The sequence below is a fragment of the Drosophila albomicans genome, chromosome 3, assembly GCF_009650485.2.
Source record: "Drosophila albomicans strain 15112-1751.03 chromosome 3, ASM965048v2, whole genome shotgun sequence".
NCBI lineage: Eukaryota > Metazoa > Arthropoda > Insecta > Diptera > Drosophilidae > Drosophila > Drosophila albomicans.
The window spans coordinates 24,098,668-24,119,754 of NC_047629.2; the positions used below are offsets into that span (position 1 = coordinate 24,098,668).

At 37.0% G+C, this 21,087-nt stretch overlaps 3 protein-coding genes across 3 annotated transcripts in view; 2 read left to right on the forward strand and 1 right to left on the reverse strand.

Annotated features, from left to right (window-relative positions):
* The window catches only part of LOC117567443 (potassium voltage-gated channel subfamily H member 8), a 64,846-nt gene that overhangs the window by 29,771 nt on the left and 13,988 nt on the right, over window positions 1-21,087 (reverse strand). Inside the window, exons 3-5 of the mRNA XM_052004929.1 lie at window positions 3,618-3,750; window positions 1,049-1,159; window positions 766-885 (exon numbers count right to left, since the gene is read on the reverse strand). Of these exons, the coding sequence (XP_051860889.1) occupies window positions 766-885; window positions 1,049-1,159; window positions 3,618-3,693 (307 nt within the window). The 5' untranslated portion in view covers window positions 3,694-3,750. The remainder of the gene's footprint in view (window positions 1-765; window positions 886-1,048; window positions 1,160-3,617; window positions 3,751-21,087) is intronic.
* On the forward strand, window positions 10,023-10,659 carry LOC117566541 (uncharacterized). The gene is made up of 2 exons (XM_034246082.1): window positions 10,023-10,100; window positions 10,159-10,659. The coding sequence occupies exons 1-2, from the start codon at window positions 10,023-10,025 to the stop codon at window positions 10,657-10,659; spliced, it is 579 nt and encodes a 192-aa protein (XP_034101973.1).
* On the forward strand, window positions 16,256-18,993 carry LOC117567444 (phenoloxidase 2). Its single transcript, XM_034247452.2, has 5 exons — window positions 16,256-16,676; window positions 16,737-17,367; window positions 17,669-18,302; window positions 18,359-18,611; window positions 18,675-18,993. Exons 1-5 carry the CDS (start codon window positions 16,324-16,326, stop codon window positions 18,868-18,870), a joined length of 2,067 nt encoding a protein of 688 aa, XP_034103343.1. The 5' UTR covers window positions 16,256-16,323; the 3' UTR covers window positions 18,871-18,993.

The window sequence follows — 21,087 nt, forward strand, 5'->3', positions numbered from 1 at the left end:
CTCAAATATTTGTTTCCTCCAACATTATTATATTACTATATAATATATATTCTTCATTGTTTTTTACTAATTGTATATCTCTTTAAATTTTCTGATAAAATGTTCCACAAACATAAAATAATACATTAGAAATTTTTACTTTTAGTTGATATGTACATATATGAAATTCTTCTTAGCCTCTATTCAGATTTTTTTTAATAAAATTTATATTAACTAGAATTTTAAATCGAGCCCTATTTCTATTTTCAAAACGAAAATTCGGAAAATATTCCCCTTTTCAAAAAATAAAATAGGCATATTGGAATTGTTACTTTCGAAAGTTGTAATAAATAATACATTATAAGTAAGTGATGCACATTCCTTGCTATGCTGTTTACAGTCTTAATCGCTACATAGTTTCATTTTAATAAAAATCTCAAATGAAATTATATTTAGCTAATGTCATTTGCCCTTCCAACTAATGCGTTGAGCTGGCGTATGTGGTCAAAAGTTTCTTTTGTTTAGACAAATGAATGAGAGAAGTTGGCATTTAATTTCCTCTTTGTTAGACACAAATTACCTCAATGCTCAAACGATGTTTCAGCCCTCCGAAAATTTTTTAATTAAAAGTAAAAACAATTTACTACACAATTTCTCGCATTTTCCAGCCACGCTTATGTTTGAAACACAAATTTGCTTTCAGCTTTTCACTTCTTGCTTCTTGTTGTCTTCGGCGCTGTTTTGAATTTATCAACTAAGAGTTTGTGAGTTGAGTTGGTGGCTTACCTTCCTTTTTGTAGAAAATAACTTCCAACTTTAGTTCCATTTTGCTTAAGAGACTTTTCTCAATTTGCTGCTTGTGCTCGTCCTTTGTATCCGGCCCGTAAAGGAAATGACATGAGCAGCCTGTGCGTATCACCATTGTTGTTGTTGTTGTCGTCAATCGTTGTTGTTGTTGTTGTGTTCATTTTGGCAAACAATTGAATAAAATGTTGTACAAATACATTCAAATGAGTATTGAAGTGTTGAGCTTGTTTGGCCCCCAATTCATCCCTCGTCATTGTCTTACCCTTTTGCATAATTTGCGCGCGTGAATATCCTGTCAAATCCACGAACCCATCCGAGCAATAAACAATTGGATTGCCATTTGCCTGCGCATTGCCGAGCACAAAGTTCGAGTCTGCAAAGTAAAGAGAGAGAAGAGTGAGAAAAATGGGAAACAGTTTGAATGTCGGCTGTAATTTCACAATTGTCCTGTGACTGCGAAAATGTTTACGGACATCCTGCTGTTTCAATTGTTTTCCGTCTTCCAATAGCAAACATCACAAATTTTTGCCATATATCATCGAGTTCTCTACTACTTGCTTAACTTGCTGACCTTAAAATATTACCTATGACTTTGTTATTATTGTGTACTTTGTTGCTTCTCCCTTGACGAAAGCTTCGTTATGTTTTTTTTTTTTTTAACTTTAACAAACAACCAAAAATTTAATTAACTTTGCCGCCAATACTCAGAGCGTGCTTTCTTTCGCTTCCTTTGTATCTCAGAGCTGAGAATGAAATTTAATGAAATGAAATTCTTTGCTAGTTTTTTTGTAGCCATTCATGCAACATTGAGTGGCAACTATGACGCCGTCTGCGACTCCACTGAGTGATTCCCTCTCTATCAGAATCAGAACGAAAAACCAATGAAAAAAAAAGAATAACAGAATAACAAGAAAAGGATTCAAATGTGAGCGAAACGCAATGCATGAAAAAACTGGCAAGGAGATTACATGGAAAACATTTCAGAGTTTCATTTCCCTTCAAATACCAAGAAAAAATACAGAAATAAAAAACTAGGATTGCTGCAAGCAATGGTCGACGTGGAAATACCCACAAAGAGAACATAAATAACATTTCTAATAAAATATTAATATATACCCCATCCCTTTAGTCATCCGCAGGGTATCGTCATTAAAATGCATGAAAATTCAATGAGATTTTATGAAAACTTGAGCTGATTTTAATGAGTATTCCTCGAACTTGATAGAGCTCTTTAACGAGCTAATAATGATTTTGGACATTACATTTAATTAGCGGTTTACGAGCTTAAATTAGTTTGATGCTTTGTCCTCAAGCTATTTCTGATGTGTATAAATAACATTTGCGAATTGGCTGCAAATCTTGCTTAGATCCTTTGTGGCTATCGAATGACATAAATAATAATGCCAAGCACACAATTTGCAGGCATAAATGGCAGCTATGAATAGCTAGTGAATAACTGTGAGTGCTCGTATCTCAAAATAGATACAAGCCACTCTCTGCCTCTCACTCTATTTGCTATTGTGGACTTTGCTTTGTGCTGTGCTTTGTGTATTCAATAAAGGATTATACACAAAATGCAATCGGCAACAGATGATATAATCAATTGAAGTACATCCATGAAATCAGAGAGAGAGATAGATGACAACTTGAAGCACATGTAGAATATTGCATAAAAACCAAAAAGTTTCGTTAACAATTTAAGTGCGCATTTATGTAATATGCGATGCCATTAAAAAGTTAGATGACCTGAAAGCCAAGTTTTGATGCCACTTGCTGTAAACGCGCTCAGCATATTAAATACTTGACTGAGCAGCATGTTCAGCTAAAGTGCTGAATAGCCAAAATGGAAAAGTAAATACAAGTATGTGCTAGAATACTTATCAACACCAACGCAAAAACAATCATACGGCCTGTGGGCCCGTCTGACAATTCACTTGCAGGCAACTGTTAAAATTAATGCCTTTTTGGCTGTTCATTTCGTAGATATTTATAGTATTTATGTCACAATAAAAAAGCTAATAACATTTAGTTATTGTTTTTGTTTTGCCCAAAATCTTTTTAGCTAATTATCGCTTATTTATTGGCAAACAAAGGCGGACATTTAAATTTGACATAATAAATGGTACAAAAAAAATGCTCGTGCTCTTGACAAATGAAAAGCATTTTATGAGCTTTTATTTTAGCCCAAGGCGACATGCCACGCCTCAGCACGCCTTCTGTGTATTCCCAGTGCTCTGATTGACAAGGGACTAACAGCAGCAGCAGCAGGACAACAGGAGACAGGAGCAATGGAAGACAACAACAAATAGTTTTAATTTCACTCCATGTGCCAAAGGGAAGATTACCAAAGGGACATACGCATTGTCCTCGTTCTCTCTGTCCTCTACTTGAATAGAAGTGCGTTGCTTGCTTGCTTGCTGCCTTTGTTTGCCCGCTCTTTAATCTGTGATATTTTTTATGACCCACCCAAATGCTGCTGCCGGGGATTATGCATATGCCATTATGCTGAGCGTCAAGCTCAATAAAATTCGCATAAATAAAACATTGGCTAAATATTAATATCGTTTAGCTTTCACTTTACGATACCCTACTAAAAAATGAAAGGAGTTCGATTCGAGTGTGCGGCATGCACAGCTTGATAAACTCGTATACAAAGTGATCTCTTACTGCTCTCTGAGGTAATTAAAGATTGCATCTTTAGATGCCTTTAGGTTGCAATTTATTTAATAAGTCTGTTAAACTTTTTCAACCTTCAACACTTCCCCAATGAATGCTTCCGTTTTTCTTTCCACTTATTCTTTTTTATGGGTTTTTTCGGCTTTTTAACTTACGCGTGCCATCGAAGCGTGTGGCAATTGTGTCCAGGAATGTATTTTGGGGCGCTAACAGCCCCTTGCGGGCTGGCATAGGAATGGTTGCGGCCTTTTGCGCCTACAGAAGCGCTGCTCGGGGCTAGGCGAAAAACTGCAAAGAAACAACAATGGGAAAAATGACAAATGTAGCACATACTTTAATTAAATGAGCAAATTAATTTGTGTTGCACAATTGTTTCGTTGTGATTGCATTTGTATTGTACTCTCGGTGTTAAGCAGCATTGACTTTGCTTGTTGCTTATCAAATAAATATGCCACAGGCCACCTACAACATTCAATTAATATGTATTCCCAGAACCACAACACGTCCACTTTGGCCTTTAGTTAACAACAGTTTGTGGCCAACAAAAAGCAAAATAAAGAAAGAGCAATACAATATGTTGCGGTCGAGTGACCAGCGCGTGGAATACCCAAACCAAAAGACAAGCGATGAAAGTGGGCGAAGTTGGTGTAGAAATTCCACTTGAGAATATTACCCACATCAAGTTGACGCAGAGCGTAAAAGAACGATAAATAAAACAAGTCAAATAAAATACTGAAGAGGAATTAAACCCACGCTTAGAATCAATTTAGTGTCAGTTAAGTAATGACTACGATTACTTAACATAATAAAATAATATAAAAGATTATAATAGAATTCCGATATTTAGGAATAAGAAACTAAAGCACGCTCCATAAGAAAGTAGCAGAATCGTTACGAGAAAACAAAAACGTATAATATATATTAAAATCAATATTATAAATATAAAGAAATATTTAATATATTATAAAAGAACCAAATTAAAAAGACAAGCAATAACTATTGTACTAGCACTCAAAGTATAAACAGAATAAAGAAAGTTTAACTGAACTCTAATCAAAATCTTAGAGGTCTAATACGATCACAATTCAAAGTAATACAATACTTAAAATAAATACATATGTAAACACAATCCACACATAAATTCATTCTTTTAAACTGAGATTTCGATTCACTGTAGCTAACCTCCAAGCACTTTAAGTTCGGGTATCGAAAGCTAAAATTGTGAATGCCGCACACAACATGGTCAGTCCATTTAGCACCGACTGCGCTTTAACACAATATGCCAACGTCGATGTGGAATACATAAATTTTGCTGACGTTTTTAATAATTTTCTTCGTTGTGTTTTTTTTTTATTTTTATTTTCGCAACACCCACAGCAAGGACATGCGAAGGCGGGGCGAGGGGAAAGGCGAAGGCTAAGGCCGAACAGGAGCAGGAGTAACAACAGTAACCACTCAGGTGCCAGCAACATGTACATGTAAATTGTGAGCAAAAGCCAGAACAGAGCAGAGTGCAGAGTACGGAGTACGGAAAGAACTGTAGAAGGGCAACAATAACCGAGCAACCGCAACCGCAACACTGACAGCTGTTGCGCCTGAAAGCATCGTTTATTTTTATTATTTTTATTAAAGGAAGCAATGACTAAATGGCGTTAAAATCGAAAAGCGATAACAACACAAAGAGAGAGAGAGAGAGAGCGAGGCAACAGAGCGAGTGACGTTTAGCTAAATGTGGCGATGCTTATCAGTTCACTTATCAGTTATGACCCAATGACATTAGTTGAAACGGCTGCAGCAGCTCTCAAAAAGAAGAACAGAACTGAGAGGAAGCGAGCAATAAAAAGTATATTTTGATGTGTCGTAATTGAAAGGCAGCTTAAAGCAAAATGTATTTCGTTGAACACGGTTAATGGAATATGCATTTGTTAAGTAATATTTTAAACTGATGGATTACAAGGTAATTAAATATAACCTTAAAACGCTTTTGAATAATATTGAATGATATATCAGTATAAACGAGTCTTCACTTCAATTGGTATTTCTTTTCGTGCAAAAGTATAATGAAACATTTGGAACTTTTCAATTTACTACAAACCATTTAAAAATCAGCAGCTTGGCGATCTTTTTTTTTAAGCGAAAAGAGTATTTTACGAGTCCATTTTACTCAGCACTTCCATCAAGAGTGATCCCGTCGCTCTAAATTATTCATTCGTGAGTACAGAGTCTCAAAAAACAATGTAAAATTACGTACGTACTTTGTCCTACAAAATATTTACTATATTATTTATATGTATTTTAATTATATAGCCGACAGTCTCAGTAGCAGGCACTATATACTACTTTATAACTTTAACTCAACACCCATTTACTGTCACAAATCAAAGCCCATCGACAATTGCTCATAATTTACTTTAATTAAATTCCAAGCACGAACTTTATCCAAATCTCAACTGTCGTGTTCAGCAAGTGTCATCAGTTTGCTTATTATAGTCTCTGTCGACAACCACATACCACACACTCATTTGGGCGATGTTCAGGAACCTGATAAGCGCTTATGGGCCATGTGTTTGGCACTGATAACGTGTGTGGTAATAAAGCCTACCGTAATTGCTTAGCCAGAGTAACACGATGCCTGCTTGTTGTACGTATAGTACGTACATATAAAACATGTGGCGCAGTCAGGTGCAAATTATGCACGCAAACTTGCAACATTTGGTTAGACTGCAAATGCAATTTTAATTAATAATCCAAACTGAAATTCTAGTAGATCTTCCCACACACACACTCACACACATGCACACGTAGCCTATCAACTTTCCCCACCACAAATATTTAACGTTATATTCAACCACAAAATTTTCATTTCCAACATATCCGAGGGGGATGCGGGGCCTGGTCAGAGTGAGAGGATGAGAGTCTGTAATGGGACTACCGCAAGCATATGCTTGTTTGAATCTGGTTAACCCAGACACACGCACACACACCTAAACATAGATGCACACACACACATGTGAACTGCCCACACACACACACACACAGGGCATATTTATGGTACTCAACTGACAGCAAGCCAGCTGCGTGTGTTTGGGTGTAAGCGTGTGTGCAATTTCCGTTTCCGCTTTATTCCACATGATTAGGCTGATGATATGAGCACTCGCTCCGGCATCTGCTACTCATGTGCTCTTCCTGCGCAGCTTGAAGAGGATACACTGTATGCTTGTTGCATTTCTTTTTTTCCTTCCTTTTTTTTGCTGGCCAAAAAACTTTGTTATGGGCCAAAAGCGGAAAAGCAAAAAACACTGTTGCAGCATTTCGCATAAAAAGAATATTTCAATCTGCAAATGAAATATCCTTGTGAACAGATCAGCAGCAAATACACAGATATCAACACAGAGCACTCTGTTTATTAAGTAAACATTGTGCAATTTTCGAAACCCAATTTGGGAATACAGCACAACTTGGCTAAGCATTGAATACTAATCAAAATGGATTTTAAATTGGACTAGAATGCAGTGCCACACATTTAGCGAAGTAGTACTGTAGTGCGGGTAAAATATTATTTATTTCACAATAAATCTAAATTGGTTTTGCTATATATGAGAAATATAATAAATATAAATATAGAAGCTTAAGTACGAACAGGAATTTGAATTTAAATAAAATGAAATACATCGAAGTTATTCTGTAGTTTGGGTAAAAGAATTATTTAATTTAAAACCAAATGAAAATTGTTTGGGTAAAATAATTATTTAATTCAAAATAAATTTAAATAGCTTTTTCTATGATAAATAAAGTATATTAAATTCGCTTTTTCTGACTAAAACTATCTGAAATATTCACTCGAAATTAAAATTTAAATTTCAGCTTGTTTTTACAAACGCTTTTGCTTTAAGCACTTAAATTTTAACATTCTTACACCAACCGTTCAGATTTAATATATTTAATAAAAGTACGGATACAAAAGTATAGATTTCGTAACCAAAATAAAGTGGAAAACATTTGGCGAAATAGTATTGTAGTTTCTTAACGAATTATTTGATTTAAAATAAATCTAAATTGCTTTAGTTATAATAAATAACATGTATTAAAATCGACATTTCTCTATTTGAAAAAATATAGAATATTCTCAACAAACTCAATGCTCTAATTTCTGACCAACGTTTTCGCTTTAAAAACATTTAAAAGGTCCGTTACCAACCATTCGGATTTACATTTAATAAAACCACGTAGTCTAAAGCAAACCCTTGCAGCTGTAAACGCTTCGCTCACCTGTCGACGTTCTCAACACCGAGTATCTTTGCCTTAGAAGTCAAGTAATTGAATAAAATTAAAATAGATTGCATAAATAAATATGCACTCATGCACAGCCAGCGGCAGCAGCAGTTCTACTCGGTTCAGAGAGAGGGACACAAGAGTCGGTCTGCATTAATAGAAGACATTCGCTTTTAGAGCTGAGGGTTGTCCGGCAATGGGAGCCTTAAATGCCTTGTAACACTGGCAACGCGCCTGGCATTTTTAATTCCAATTTATATATCCCATACATATACACACACATACATATATTGCCATATATATCTACATTTGTGCATAAGTGTGTGGCCATGTGTGTGTGGCACGTGCAACATAAAAAGCAGCACGGAAATGCGATAATACATTTGGCTGAAACTTCACACACTTGGCTGGACGCCGCAAAAAATGAGCAACAATTTTTTTGGTGCGCTTAACAGACGGGAAAATATACTTTTACATTTTATAGAATTTCTATATTTTGATCTACAACAAACAGAAATGTAGGGTAAGGAGGAGGTTGAAGTGAAAATAAACACTACTCAATAAACCAAAACTAAATTTATTTTACACAAACTTTTGTATTTGTATTTTTATAAGATGTAACTATGTGGATGAGTACATATTTTAAGAGAAATGTTTAAATAATCTTTTAATTCTTTATTCAATTAAATAACATCTCAAGCTCATTTAAAAAAAAAAATTATTTAGATCTATATCAAAGTGGAATATAAAGTATGAAAAAAGAATAACATCAACATTATTTAATTAACTATAACAGAAATCCTTTCATACAAAATACATTTTGAAACTTGCTAGTACTTATGTATTGTGTAATAGTTTAGCTTAATTTTATGAAATGGTTAACTTTCATTTAAAATGAATTTTATTGAATTAACTAAAACTGAATTTTCTTTATAAAAAATAAAATTAAAAACTGTATTTACTAAACCATAAGCAGTACCGAATATGGTATTTAAATTCTCTTATAAATTCTTTATTTTATAGTTTATACATTAAATCTTAGCATGTTTTTTTCATACTTAGCTAAAATTAATGACTTCTTAAACATATTAACCAACTCAGCTACCCAGGAAGGAAAGTGTGTGCAACGCGTAACACGAAACTAAATTGGCATGGTCTTTTATTTATTTTATTACAATTTGCCGCATGCCACATGCCACTTGCATAGTTGCTTTCAGTGATTTGTACCTTTCACGAGTGTCTGCGGGGCAAACAAGAGTTTGTCCCTTTTTTTCTTTGCTTTGCCCTTTATGACCTTATTACGCTTAAATAGAACCTCAGAGCTCAGAGCTGATGAGAGTGGAGAGGACACCACGGGCATAGTTTGCATATTGAGAGAGCAATTTCTAGCCCCAGATCTATGAATGTTAACGGATGTTTAGTTAGCCAACAAAGTGCAGCCATTAGCCATTAGCCATTGATGTAGGTTTCGCTTTGAACAGCGTTAAATCTCTTTGGCCTGGCCGAGGCAGGTCACCAACTATGTTTACCGAAAAAACAAAAAAACAAAAAAAAGAGAGAGAAACACTGAAGCAAAAAACACTTTTGCCACAGGCTGATGAAATAGAGTTTGTTTTGCATCTGCAGCTGCTGCTGCAGTTGTTGAGCTTTCTATTAGAAGTTGCTCGCTTACTAGTTTATAACGTTATTTACCTCGGTGTTGGCCCCCGAATAAAATGAGCAAAGCCCAACTATAAATATTAACTTTGAAATGCACGTAGTTGGAAAAGTAAATATTGCTCTTAAATTTATATGCAAAATGCGAATTTAAAGATAATTCGAGCAATTTGTATTTATTATTTCGTATGCGCATTTAAAGTTCAATTGAACAACGATTTGTCTGCATTATCATGGATGATTGAATTTGGAATAATTGTTGTGCATAATTATGAGTCTTGTTGAAATTATTGAATATTAACGAGCAGCAAATTATTAAAATGTCATCACTTATGCAACAGAATTATTACATGGTTCTAAAACCACAATAAATATTTTTGCCTAGACTTGTGACATTATGCGCTAAACTTTCATTTGGCTAACTAATTATGCCTCAAAAAAGACATTAAAATGTAATTATGCAATAGAAAATATATTAACATTGTTATTATTTTTTAATGACCAACAATAACAGTTAACAATCTCGCATGTACTCATTAGTCAAGCCTCAGACGATACAAATTATATCAATATTATTTTCAATTCAATTGCGTTCGTTTATTTAATGTGTGTAGTTGTTTATTCAGCAAGAAATGCTTAAGAAGTTACTGACATGCTCAACTTTAATACTGTCTATATACTTTTTACGGATACACCATGTGGGAGCCAAGGTGCGTATACGTAATAAAATGTTTACTCTTTTGTTCTTACGTTTTCCGTTGACTACAGACCGATTTTGAGCTGCAATTCGAGAATTTTAGCTGCAAAAGCAGCGAAAACAGCGAAAATCCCATTGAAAGATACAACTGCGGTCTCAACAAGAATGTAAAGCGGCGCACTCTGCACATGGAATTCTCAATGCGGGAGGAATTAAAGGAGTTTGACTTTCACATTGGCATCATCATGCCACGCCGACCCGTTGACTTTGTGCTGCTTAATCTCACCGTAGATGGTTGCCATCTGCTTTCGAATAAGAACCAAGTGCCCCTGATGCGTCTGTCCAGGGAAATCCTCGATCGTTACAGCAACTTTCCACGGCAATGTCCTTTTCAACGGGGCAAAACCTACTACATACGCGCCTTCCGCTTGGACCTAAGCCTGATACCGGCGATGAACATGGAAACGCCGGTGAGACTGAAGTTTGCCTATATGCGGCGTCAGTTGCCCATGCTGCATGGTAAAATTGTGGCAAGAGTACAGCGCACAACCATTGCGAAGAGAAAGGATTAGAAGTAAAGAATGAGGAAAAAGAAGAGTTGTTAAAGCAGCTAAACTTGGACAGAAAGTCCGTCAGTTGCACTCTAACTCCGAAATGCATATCTAAGTTAATGTAATAGACTACTAACAAAATTTGTGACGAGAAATTAATTACGCGTTGAAGGTTAAAAAATAAAAATTTCTCCTTTTATGACTATATTTTTCAATACGAAACTTTTAAATAAAAATAAAGCGTTTTCATTAATTTAGTTTAACTTTCTCATTTAGCTTTTATTTTCAGTTGATTAAATAATATTGAAAATGTTAGAAAGCTCAACCGAATATTGTCAGAATATTATTTTAAACTTCAGCTCTAAATACAATTGCAAAATAATTCTTTTCTTATATTTAAAAACAAATAATCTAAAAGTTACCCAATTAATCAGCATAAACTTTAAAGATTAAATGATTGTACACAAATTACATCATCTCTTTCTTTGATAGCAACTCTCAAAATTATGCATTATTTACAGTTGATTAATAGTTCGAATAATAATAGCTTTTGGAATTATTCCTTATTTACAGCTGATTAAATAATATTTTAACTAGAAGTCTCTACCGTATTTCACCATATATTATGTTCGACTATTACCAATTTCCAAAAGTTTTCCTCTCTTAAGCCATTTCAAAAGAAATACTCTTCGTTTAATTCAAATCTCCAATGTTTTTAAATGTCAGCTGTTAATTATATCTTTGTCTTAATTATAATTTATTCTCGTACATTTGCTGCTGATTAAAGGGTATCTAAAATATTAAAATATTAGCTGACAGTTGACAGCTGAGTAGCAGCTGGCACTGAAGTTAATATTGCAGAAAATCAACCAACTGTCTGACTGTGACAGCGCCAAGAGAAAAAGCACCTGATGTAGCAGCCACGCCACCTTGATCTCTCTTTCTGTCCCACTGTCACTCATTCTCTCGCTTCTCTCCCTTTTGCTGGCTCGCTCTAACTGTGTGTATGTCTCACTCTTCTCACTCTATGGCAATTTGTTCCAAGCCATTCAACAAATGTTGTTCAATTACCTTTGCTGAACACAACCCACACACACACACACACCCGCACACACATTGTTGCAGCCGCTAACTGGCTAACTGAGCCATTGTCTGTCTGACTGTTGCCACATGCCACATGGCAGCAACAGTTGCCAGCTTTCGACATTTGACAGTCGTGCAACAAGAGCAAGGACAATTGGTAACTGACAACAGGCAGCAACAGGCAACTAATAACATTTTCACTCTGCGCCACGTCGACGCCACGTAGCACTCGTGGCGTTCGCTTGCAACAATGTTGCTGCCACACAGTTTGCCAAATGATTTGTTACTGTTAACCATTTGTGCACTTCATGTCACAAACGGAGGCAAGTGCCTCCTGTGAATGGATTTTAATTAGACGTTTGAGATTTGCATACGTATGAGTGCGTGCTTGTATGTGGGTGTATGTATGTAACTGCATGTGTGGGAGTGTGCGTCTGTGTGGGAGTGTGTGTGTGTGGCACATTCCCTTGTGACCGCTCATTACAGACAACATTGCTAAAGTTAGCTGTCAGTTTAGTTAGTTAGTAAGTCAGTTGTTGCCACTCGCACTTGCAGCAACCTTTGCTGTCAGCATCGATTTTGCAACAGTTTTGCCGCAAGTTTGTGACTTGCCACTCTCACTCAAAATACCGTTTACCCCAAAACCCTTTGGAGACATCTAATTGGTCTTGTGTTTGATTGCTTTGTGGCTCACATAACATGGACAGCAATTTTGCCCCTGCTTTTGTTGACCAAGTTAATTTATGAATTTTCATAGCCACACTTTATTAGCCATATGATTATTTCATTAAGCATTAAACCCATTAAGCGTAGCAATTGTCTATTTAGAACAGTTTGCAACCTAAATGCCCAAAGCGGATGTTGTAAACTTGGCCACAAAATTCCCTGCAAGTGACGCGCTTCCAAATGATTCCTTTGACTAAGTGAAGCCTTTGAATTATGCAAAGATTTCCCGGAAATTTTCAAATTATACATAAACTATAAAGTGCCTCTCTTTCACAGGAAATTTCTAAATATCTACTAACAAGAGTTATGCACTTTAAACTTTTATACCCGCTACCCATAGGGTAGAAGGGTATTATAACTTTGTGCCGGCAAGAAATGTATGTAGAAGGAGGCATCTCCGACCCTATAAAGTATATATATTCTTGATCAGCGTCAACAGCCGAGACGATCTAGCCATGTCCGTCTGTCCGTCTGTGTGTCTGTCCGTATGAAACACTCGATCTCAGAGACTATAAGAGATAGAGCTATAATTTTTTTTTTTACAGCATTTGTTATGTTTGCACGCAGATCAAGTTTGTTTCAAATTTTTGCCACGCCCACTTCCGCCCCCTCAAATCAAAAAAATCGAATAACAACCGTAATTTTAAAGCTAGAGCGAATTGCGAATTGCGAATTTTGGTATATACAATAAATACTATAGTAGTTATGATTCCTGAAAATTTGGTTACGATCTGACAAAAATTGTGGAAGTTATTAAAGAAATACTTTTGTATGGGCAAAGCGCCTACTTACAAGGGGTCTTAATTGCTTCAGTTGACACTCTGGTATATTGTGCCGTCTATGGTATATTTTGAATGGTGTACTATATCGATATATCAAGTATACCATTTGGTATACTTTTAGTATTTTTGCAGTATATTTGGTATATTTTGAAAATTATACCGCAATATTTTGCCTATATTAAAAATGGGTAGCGGGTATCTCACAGTCGAGCACACTCGACTGTAGCTTTCTTACTTGTTTATTTTTAGAGAGGAAAATTAACATTAAATGTAATTTTGAGCTGCTTGAATTTTCAACTAAATATTTTTATTCATCATTACAAACATTTCTACAAATTATATTCTTTTGTTTTTTTTTTTAATTGCCCCTAGTGCAAAAAGCATAGTTTGAGGTGAAATTAAACAAAATTTACAAAAACACAAAATATAAAGTTTTTAATTGAAGCATATTTGTTCAAAAGATATTTGCGCATAAATTAAATATCCTCATCACATAATGAATTTGTGTCCAAAAAAGGTAATTTTAACTGCACTGGCAACCTCAAAATAAGTTCTTCCCACTTCCCATTACCTATGTACATACTAATATAAATATGAGTAATAAAACTTATTTTTGTGGTAATAATTAAAGTTAGTTGATCGGTAATGATAGTTTTATTTGCCATGACAAACGTCTACGATTTGATTTGTATTATAAATGTTTTTATATTATCAAATCAAATAATCTTGTACTACCAAAAGCAGAACCCTAAAATATACATGTGTATTGAAGTGAGCTTTTCTAAAGCAACTCACACAATAAATACAAATAAAACTGTTGTATAGTATAAAACTGTAAAAACAACGGGTTAATCAGACTCAATGACAGCTAGAACCGTAAAGACAAATGAATGTGGCAATTACAAGAGTATTGCTGCTTCATTAGAGACCAACGTGCAATATTTACTTGCGTTGCATATTAAATGTAAAATGCTGTTAACCTGTTGAAGTTTCCCCCGGAACTAGCTTTAAAAGGTCTGCATTATAAATGGGCTTTTTGCGCTTTTTGCTGCGAGCGGCGAGCGAACTCACAAAATATTGATAAGCTCTGTCCGCAAAATTCATGCGGTTTGCCCTCAGTCCCCTCCTCAGTCTTGATACCCCGGCTTAACGATGTGGCGTAATTATGGCAACCCTTTGCAGCCGTTGATCTTATGAGTTGCCATGTGGGGCATATAAAAAAGGGGCAGACACTTTTGTCTTTATCAACATGCCACAAAACTTTGAATGTTTTTAAGACTTTAAAACTTTTTGTTGTGTCGAAAAACGTCATAAAAACTTTGCCGTAACTTTGTGAAGCAAAAGAGAGAGCAAACGAAAAAGAGAAAGAGAAAACGTGTAGAATTTATTCAAGATTGTAAATTAAATTCTGTTTGCGTTGCGATTTTTTTCCAAATATTTATAATTAATTAATGCTAGTTGTAATGCTGTCAGCAGCTTACAGATATTATTTATGAAAAATTACTGTAGCTGACAGATAACAGCGGAGCCCAACAATAACAACAATGACAGCAGCAACGCATAAAGTTCGATATGAAAAGTCGTTTTCATATTTTATGAAAATTCATCTTTTGAATTTCTCCGAAAAACTCGATGCAAAAAAATCAGTGAGGAGAAGTCAAAGCGAGTCTCTGCATAATCTGGTTGTAGTTGCCGTTATGGTTGTTGTAACTGTTGTTGTTATTGTAGTTGTTGTTGTTATTGCTGTCAATTTCACAGATTAATGCGCGCACATTTGAACGCCTTGGCCACAGTCTGCAGCACTTACATTTATTATTGACAATGGCCAAAGTTTTTGGCTCTTTGGTCACGAAGCGGCACAAAATTGATTTACACCCCAAAAATGTTTTAATCGCCAAAGTCAAAACAAAAACGCTTTTCTCCTTCTCTTACTTGCTTTCACCTTTTGTCCCCACACTAACAAAAGGAATACAAAGACATACACCATATACATATTGAAACTTAGATAGTTTGGGCCAGCTTAAGGGACTCGCATATGGGCCAATTTATTTGCTTGCCACGGGCCACGCAAATAGCCGCAACAAAAGCCAACTTAGCATAATATTTTTGCGTTATAATCCCACTGTACTGTCCATTTAATCCTGCGGCTATTCATAAATTTCAGTCCCATTTATCCCCTTCAGAAATGGGTTATTTGAGTTGGGCAAAAGAATTTTCACACACACACACCCACACACAGAAAAATGCTGAGTTTTAAAGAAAATTTGCTCGAACAGCCACAATTTAAATAGGCGCATAAACTTAGAAAATTAAATTTCAAATTTCAAAAGAAAATTTAAAAGTACACATTTATTCTACGTCATTTTTTAGACCAAATGTTGGTGAAATAAGAGAGAAACAATATATGATATAACTACACTTTAAATTATTTTCATTACATTCAGTGCTTCAAACTATATGATAAAATATTACAATAAATAAATAATTATTGAACTTATTTTTATAAACCTAAAACATAATATTTTTCTAAATTTAACAAATAATAACGATCCAATATAAATGATGGAAAGTTTTTGCAAATAAATTAACAGTCAAATATTAATAGAAAAATAATATAAATGCAAGTATATTGTCGTGAGCAAAGTAACAGAAATCTCAGAAAATAGAGAATTTAAATACAAAAACACTTCTAATTTCAAGAGATGTGTCTAGAATGTCGATATTTCTTATCAACTTGTGGTAGCATGTGAAAAAACAGAAGAGTCGAGCTGTTTATACGAGATAAGCATGTTGCAAGTAGTCATACATTTGTGTGTCTACTTTTATCACAACTCTTGCACTTTCTCAAGAAGTGCTGAAAGTAAATATTCAACAAAACTTGTGGTTTGTCCAAAATTAGAAATATTTGTGAAATAAAGTTTGTGAGAATTCAAAAGACTAGATAAGCGCCAAGTTGTTAATTGTGGTTAGAGCAAAAATGGTATAAATATGCCGCTGCTTTGGGTTAATGGTCACAGTGCAGCGTCACACCTCGTGAAGAGTAGAGCAGAGCAGCAGTTTACAGGGTATCCTCAGCACTCGATAATACTTCATCATGAACACCGATTTAAAAGCCTTGGAATTGCTCTTCCAACGTCCTTTGGAACCAGTGTTTACCACTCGCGATCAGGGCAAGACTGTCTTTGATCTGCCCGAGAGTTTCTACACGGATCGTTATCGCAATAACTCCGAGGAGGTGGCCAATCGATTCTCGCAGAATGTGCAGACAAGAATTCCACTGCGTGAGCTGACCTCAGTGCCCAATCTGGATTTCGCTGCCAAGCTGGGCAGGAAGCACCAATTCTCGCTGTTCAACTCTCTGCACAGGGAAATCGCCAGTCAACTGGTTAAGCTGTACTTGGATGCACCCAATCTACAGCAATTCGTGTCCCTGGCTGCCTACACCAAGTGAGTGCATCACACGCAGTTTTTCAAACCATGTGCTTCACATCGCCTTCTTCATTTTAGGGATCGTCTGAATCCAGTGCTCTTCCAGTACAGTTACGCTGTTGCTGTGGCCCATCGTCCCGATACACGTGAAGTGCCCATTCCCAACATCTCGCAGGTCTTCCCAAGCAACTTCATTGAGCCATCCGCTTTCCAGGATGCCCGCCAAGAGGCGTCCGTCGTTGAAAAGAACGGCAACCGTGCACCGATCACGATTCCCGACAATTACACGGCTTCCGATCGCGAGGATGAGCAACGTTTGGCCTATTTCCGTGAGGATATTGGCGTGAACAGTCATCATTGGCACTGGCATTTGGTTTATCCGGCCAGCGGTCCCGCTACAGTCGTCAACAAGGATCGTCGTGGCGAACTCTTCTACTACATGCATCATCAGATCCTCGCCCGCTACAATGTCGAGCGTTTCTGCAACAATCTGAAGCGTGTGCTGCCCCTGAACAATCTGCGCGAGGAAATCATCGAGGGCTATTTCCCCAAGATCCTGTCGAGCGTCAACAATCGCACCTATCCGGCTCGCATCTCTAATCAGCTGCTCCGTGACGTCGATCGTCCAGATGGATCCATTGAGATCTCCGATGTCGAGCGCTGGCGCGATCGTGTCCTGGCTGCCATTGATCAGGGCTTTGTCGAGGATGTGAGTAGCAAACCAATCGTTCAATTTACTGAATAATTTATTTCGTGAGTGAGCTAGTTCATTCGATTCGATGGCTCAGCGTTCGATTGCGTTTATCGTTGAATTTCGTTTTTAGTTCATTTTCGATAATATTCAGTTCGTTTTTTGTCGATCTTTATTTTTTTTAAGAAGAACTGAACAAAAAACGAACTACAGAATGCATTTACGCAACTAAACATAAAAGGACGAAGAAGCTGAACTTATTCATTTCATTTTTATGTGTCTGCCAAAACATTAACGTTATACTTGATTCCCTCTTCAGACCAAGGGCACTCGCATTCCGCTGGACGAGAAGCGTGGCATCGATATTCTGGGCAATCTGGTTGAGGCGGCGCCATCTCTCTCCGTCAACATGCAGTACTATGGCAATTTGCACAACCAGGGACACAATATCATCTCGTTTGCCCACGATCCTGATGCACGCCACTTGGAGGACTTTGGCGTCATGGGTGACGTGACGACAGCTATGCGTGATCCCATCTTCTACAGATGGCACGGATTCATCGACAACGTGTTCAACAAGCACAAGGCTTTGCTGCCCGTCTATACCAACGATGAGCTCAGCTTCAATGGTATCAATGTGACCTATGTGGAGGCCAAGATTGGCGCTGGTCCCGCTCGTCCCAATACGCTGTTGACCTATTGGCAGCGTTCGACTGCTAATCTGGCCGCTGGTCTGGACTTTGGTCCAGTTGAGGATGACACCATTGGGGCTAATTTCAGACATTTGCAAAACGCACCTTGGACTTACACGTTCAACGTTACGAACTCTGGAGCTAGACGTACGGCAACCTGCCGCATTTTCATCTGTCCCAAGACCGATGAACGCAATCAGCCGCTGCGTCTGGAGGAGCAACGTCTCATGGCCATTGAAATGGACAAGTTTACTGCCGAGCGTAAGCTGGTTATTGTTTAGCTGTTCTTACTAGTTAATCACAAACTGTTTTCGCAGTGATGCCTGGCGAGAATACGGTGCGTCGTGAGTCGACCCAGTCATCGGTGGCGATTCCCTTCGAGCGTTCGTTCCGTGCTGTTGGTGTCAACTATCAGCCAACTGCAGCCGATGAGCTGGCTCGCTTCCGTTTCTGCGGCTGCGGCTGGCCACAGCATCTGCTGCTGCCCAAGGGCAAGCCCGAAGGCATGCTCTTCGATCTGTTTGTGATGTTCTCGGACTATGCCAACGAAGCGGTGGCACAGCCAACCAAGTGAGACGCCATCGCGATGCGAGGCCACATTTCAAATTATTAATCGAAAATGTGTTTTCGCAGCACTCCCAATGATGCCTGCAGCACTGCGTATTCGTTCTGCGGTCTCAAGGATAAACTGTATCCCGATGCGCGTACCATGGGCTTCCCATTCGATAGGCGTCTACCCAATGATAATCTCACTGACTTTGTTGGCGCCTTCTCGAACATGGCCAAGACCGATTTGACGATTAGGTTCAACGACAAGCTGGTCGGTTAACCGTGTTGACAACCCCATAAGCGAATCATTTCCATTTACCCCAGCATATACCTCTTATATATACTCAACTATATAATCTACATTTTGTACTGCAATAATAAAAGCTGTAGCTTCTTGTTACAATTTGCTCGCTAAATATTTGCCTTGCATTATTTAATATTATTTATACCAATGTGATTTCTGGTTATCCTCCAACACACGCACACACACACATACACAACATAGTTGTATATAGCGTCTGTTGCCGTTTATTTGCGCCATACAAACACGCCCACTAAGTTGTGGGCGGCGACCGAACTGGCAAGACGAGGCAAGGCTAATCCTATTAGACTTCAAAGCCGTTTGCTCAACAAACTTTGGCCATGCCCCCATGTCCAGACTCGCTCCCCTTCCACCACCCACAACCCACCGTCCATCGCTTCATCCATCCATCCATCCATGGACTTGCTTGTCTTGCTGCTGGGCGAACAACAAGCAGACGCTTTTCTGTATTACACTTTGCGGCAAAACCGCTGCACGTGTTGCGCTTATTAATTTTCCTGTTTTTTTTCTTCTTCAGTTTCACCATTTTGCCGCATGGCCGTGCCACAATTAATGCTGCATACTTGAAGACGCCAAACTTGCCATTGAAGCCGGGAACAAGTGAAAGTTCGAGTAGCTTGCTTCGGATCAAGCAGCACACAGCTGTCGATTATAGTCGCACAAATTGATCTTTAATCGATTCTACGCAACTTTTTATTAAAATCGAAGCTGCAACAAAATATGCGAGTCATATTAATAATTGTCGTGGTGGCAGCAAAGTAACCTCCTCGAACAGAATTAAGTTTAGCTCACACGTAGTTGCGAACTTAGAACATTAAGAAAATATAAAACAAACAAGCAGCAACAATAGATGACGCTGTACCTCACTGTTGCCCATAGATGTGTGTATAACTTTTCGATTCATTTTTTCTGGTTATAATCTAGAGCTTTTATATGTTTAATAATCTAAAATTTGTATGTGTTACATACATACAACTACATTTTTAAGTAGCTGTAAACTACGAATACTACGAAAGCATTAAACAATCAAGCAACAAACAATAGATGGCGCTACGCCACACTGTGTCCAATAAATACTTGTTTAACTTTTCTTTACGTTTTTCAATTTGAAGGGCATATTGTCAGTTATAATCTATAATTTTTATGCGAAACATATAGCCACAATTTTAGGTAGCTAAAAATATAAAAAATATGTAGGAAACAAACAAGCAGCAAACAATAGATGGCGCTGCACCACACTATGCCCAATAGATACTTGTAAAACTTTGCCCTCAATTTTTCAAATGCAAGGGAATTTTATGAAACAGCTTAAGGTTTTAATTTGGAATTTTTATGCCTGAATAGCAATAAATTTGATTGGCCAGTTCTCTGAGTAACTTATAGCTTTCTTCACATTTTAAAGTCTCCCCTCGCAATCAAATTTAAATTCTTACAACAACAGGAAACTCCATTTTTTAAGCTCTCCTTCCCCTTCAATAAAAAACGCACTTCAGAATTTATTGATGTAGAGAAGAATGAATAAATAGAAAACCAAAAAAAAGTGAGAGACATGAAAAAAAATTGTTGAAAAATGCGTGAGCACATTGAAAAATACTTTAATTTATTTTGTAGCCCAAGGGCAAGTTGTTGTCTAAAGTTGGGTTCATAACTTTGTTGGCTTTACGTGTACGAGAGGACTATATAGTATGTATGTATTTAGAACGCGGTCCTTTCGGTTTCCATGTGTTCGCGTATTTGTTATTATTATTTTGCCTGCTTTTTCTCTGTGTGCTGTATTTGTGTTGAGCATTAATGTGGCTTATGCCACAGCGTTTGCTTCTGTTTGATTTGATTTTATTTTATTTTGCTTTATTTTGTTTTGCCTTACTCTGGTTTTGTTTACGAAGCAAATGCAAAAATATTTGCCAAAGTTAAGGCCAAGACCTTGCGTAGTGGCATCTTAAGTAGGGTTCTCAAACCCACCAAACAACAACAAAAAAAAAAAAAAACACACACATGTGTAGACCCAAAAATAGTAGTCAATACTCATATATGAATTTGCATTTTAATGCTGTTTACTGCTTGGGTAAGCAACATTTATAATGTTTGCTCACATGTTTAATGCTAATTAACTGCATAGTTAGTTGCTGGCTCAGCAGACAATTCAAATCTTAATTCAATTTCCTCAAGCAAGTA